Source organism: Poecilia formosa, unplaced genomic scaffold (genome assembly GCF_000485575.1).
Source record: "Poecilia formosa unplaced genomic scaffold, Poecilia_formosa-5.1.2 Scaffold1025, whole genome shotgun sequence".
In the NCBI taxonomy this organism is placed as follows: Eukaryota; Metazoa; Chordata; class Actinopteri; order Cyprinodontiformes; family Poeciliidae; genus Poecilia; species Poecilia formosa.
The window spans coordinates 2,994-6,975 of NW_006800964.1; the positions used below are offsets into that span (position 1 = coordinate 2,994).

At 40.5% G+C, this 3,982-nt stretch overlaps 1 protein-coding gene across 1 annotated transcript in view; it reads right to left on the reverse strand.

The window, feature by feature from the left end:
* Positions 1 to 308: 308 nt before the first annotated feature.
* Positions 309 to 3,982, reverse strand: part of LOC107835110 (microtubule-associated protein 1A-like) — a 23,751-nt gene continuing 20,077 nt past the window's right edge. Inside the window, exons 3-4 of the mRNA XM_016667354.1 lie at positions 978 to 1,079; positions 309 to 515 (exon numbers count right to left, since the gene is read on the reverse strand). Of these exons, the coding sequence (XP_016522840.1) occupies positions 309 to 515; positions 978 to 1,079 (309 nt within the window). The remainder of the gene's footprint in view (positions 516 to 977; positions 1,080 to 3,982) is intronic.

Sequence of the window (3,982 nt, forward strand, 5' to 3'; positions counted from 1 at the left end):
CTGGAGGTTAACGCCCGGAGACCAACGGGACTAGCTACCAAGCCCTGGAGATTAACGCCCGGAGCCCAATGGGACTCGCTACCAAGTCCTGTAGGTCAGCCCGGAGACCAACAGGACTCGCTACCAAGCCCTGGAGAAGTGTATTGCATATTGCTTTTCAAAAGTGTAGTGGAGAAGTCTCCGACCACAAGTCTAAATACAGGTGGCTGCTTCTGTGGCTGTGGCTGCCTGTCTTTGTGATGGCTAGACAAGACTTACTACTACTGGCTGCTATTTCTGCTGCTTCTCTGTGTCCCTCAGCCTTTTCTTCATCTGGTCCACTTCAATCTGCAGTGTTTGTATACACGCTGAAAGATAGTACCTTTCTTCTCCAATATTATGTGTTCCTGCTCCAAGGTGGTGTTTATTTCCTCCACGTAAGTGCTTTTCTGCTCCAAAGTGTTGCTCCTTTCCTTCAGGGCAGTGTTTTCCTGCTCCAGGGAAGTGTTTTCCTTCTCCAGGGCAGTGTTTTCCTGCTCCAGGGAAGTGTTTTCCTTCTCCAGGGCAGTGTTTACCTGTTCCAAGACGGTAGTTTTCTCCTCCAAGGTGGCTCTTCTCTGCTTCAAGGCGGTGTTTTCCGTCTCTAGGGCGGTGTTGTCCTGCTTCAGGGTGGTGATTTTCTGCTCCAGATCGGTCTTTTCCTTCTCTAGGGCGGTGTTTTCGTGCTCCAGGGCAGTGTTCATCTTCTCCAAAACGGTGTTTTTCTGCTCCAGAGAGGTCTTTTCTTTCTCTAAGGTGGTGGTGTTCTGCCTCAGGGTGGTGTTTTCCTGCCTCAGTGTATTTTTTTCCTTCTCCAGGCTGGTGTTTTTCTGACCCAGGGTGGTGTTTAAATGCTTCAAGACAGTGCCTTTCTGCTCCAGGGTGTTGTTTTCCTGCTCCAAGGAAGTGTTCATTTGCTTCAAGACAGTGCTTTTCTGCTCCAGAGTGATGCTTTTTACCTTCAGGGCAGTGTTTTCCTGCTCCAGGGCAGTGTTTTTCTGCTCCAGGGCATTGTTTATCTGCTCCAAGATGGTGCTTTTCTGCTCCAGAGCGGTCTTCTCCTTCTCCAGTGTAGTGTTACTTTCCATTAAACTTCTTATTTTGATGGACATTTTGTTTAATTCCTCATCTTTCTCTTGAAGAAGCTTGTCTTGTTCAAGGGCAGGCAGTTCTACATTCTTAATTTGAATCATTTGCTCCTCATTTTCTGTAGTTGGAGTCTGACCGTTAATGGACAACATGCTGACCTTTTTCAAGATGTCAAACAACTTCTGTGCCTGTCTAGCTGTGCTACTTTGCTGACTCATTTTTTTATCCTTTTTTTGTACAGAAATCCAAAAACTGTTCAACGTTTTTCGGTTTTGCACGCAATTGTTTGCTGGGGGCCAATCCTTCTGCTTGCTCTGCAACTTCTGCAATGGAAATGACTGTAGAATTCAAGACTGCAGCCTTGTGACATCAATACATCACTCTTTGTGACATCAATTTGCATGATGTCACAAACTGATGACTACCTCAACAGAACAACTACAAAACTGCTGAAGTTTGAATAAAAACAAACTTTACGGCTGAATGCAGCTCGGCTTAGCTGATGGCCTTTGCAGAAAAGTTCAGCTGGTAAAATATCACCAAGGCTGAAATCTGCACTTTGGAGTCAGCGGCTCTTGAGGATAATGGACAGCAGGGTGCAGGACCAACTCTCTTAAAAAAGATGTTAAAAAATAACACAAATGTATTACCTTTAATGCACATTTTGTGTTCATTTTAACACACAATGTGTTAAAATGTACATAACATTATAACACACTGTATGTGTTAAATATTTTAACACATTTTTGTGTTGGTCAGGCACAGATTTTCTGACAGCAGATTATATAATTCTTCTCAATGACAGTTTCAAGTATTTTTTTTTTTTTCTAAAATGGTTTTCAAATTTTTTTCTGTATTTATAAAATTTTTACTTTATCTAAAAAATGCAATTACTGCTTGCTAGAACTTGAAACTTTGGAGTTGCTCCCAGTTGGTGGGACTTGGATGTTGCCAAACACTGGATACTTTTACTACTTTTATTATAAAAGCGATCAGATCAGAGAACAATGCTCGGTGGCCATTTTGCTCCTGCAGCTCATAAGCAGTAACTCTCTATTTTTCCCTGAGTTTGTCTGGGAGTTTCAGGACGATTGTTCTCACATTTGAAGGTAAATCCAACTCTCTCATGTAAACAATTCTCATATGAAGGACTGACATATTAAGAAACAAAAGCATAAATATATATATTTAGTTTTTCCTTGTCCTTACACGAGTTTCCATCAAGAAATGTTTATATTCTCTTTTTCATTTCTCTGAACCTGGGTTTTTGTCAAGAAAAGTAAATATGTTATGTCTTTTCCTTATACAAGCCCTCGTTCTTTTGTCATTGCCTCCTCTCTCCTGTTATTACTTCTCCGTGAGCATCTTTATGTTAATGAGGAGAGCTGCCTTCTACGTCCAGCTCCTCTCCTATTGGCCAACGGAGCTGTGGAACAAGCGTCACTGCGTCAGACGTTGTGGGACGCTTACGTCTCACACAGTTATTAGTCGTTATCTTTACAGGCCACAGACCAAAACAAACTTTATCCTGGTGTTTTTATTGTGTTCTCAGTACTAGATGTGGTCTCAACAAACTCATGGCACTTCAACAATATTATTTTACCTTTTATCTGGAAATAGTGTCTGTTTATTCTTGCCATACATTCCTCTGTATTAATTATTGATCGAAAGGTCTTGCCATACCAGTTTATTCCTCTGGATTTACTTTAGTTTCTTAGTTTATTCTTGCATTTTGTTCTTCATTTATTTCTATTTAGTTTTCTCTAATTAGTATTATCCTCTCGGTTTATTGCTATGTCCACTTTAGTTTATTTCCTGTTGCTACATTTATTTTGTCATTTATTGACCATCATTCTTCACTCATCACCTGCGGCGCTGCCTAATCGTCATGTGTTTCACATCATGTGTTGATTTTTCACTGTTCAGCGTCGAATTCTCTGTTTTTATGCCATAATTCACATCTAGTTCGTCGCTCCGTTTTATGTCCCACTTCTCCTGTTTTAGAGTTTTGCGCAATGTGCGCGTTTTTTTTGTTGTTGTTTTTTTTCTTTTCCCCCCTAAGGTGCAGGGTGTATCGATGGGGAAAAGGCAGACTGACATAAACCTTTTAAAACAACGGAAACAATTTCGGTATTCCGATTATTGAAATTTAAAAGTCTTGTGTTGTTCTATCACACCCGTTTCATATCGGATCACTTACAGCACCGGTGTTAACGCTATAAAATGAACGCTCTCTATCGTGGTATCACCATGGAGGGATTTCTTTATTTAAATGGGTTCATTTTTCAGAGGGATACAAAGTGAGGGTATCGTGATTTTAGTAATCACATGTTTATAAGGGCAATTTTCTATTGTCCTTTCATGGAAGCGGGCAGCTTTCAAACGGAAATAAAACACTTTTTAATATAAGTTGCTGCTTTGACATGATCACAGAACTGCCAAAACATATGTACAAAAATACCAGACAAAGTGAATCAAAGCAACGTCATCAGCCGGTGTAACGCTGAACTGATGCGGTGAAGCTACCAGTAGCAGGAGAACGGAGCTACGCCAAAAGCTAACAAACACTGAATAGAAGAGCTGTCATTGATAATGTTGCAGCCAAGCATGGTTTAATACACAATACAGTTTTAGCAAGTTGCTCAAAGTCTAAACTGGTATTGTTGTGCATTTAAAATGTAAAGTTTACCTTCGACCAAACGCCTCCCTAAGTAATCCCAGCGCCCCCTTTTGTAAAAATTTACGACAGCGAAAATGGGGGCGGCAACATGCATGGTGACATCATGCTGCAAGGAGTGTATAGTTTAAAATAACATTTGAAGCTCATTTAAGAATATCATGATATATATTGTTTATCGTGATATAGCAAAAATAT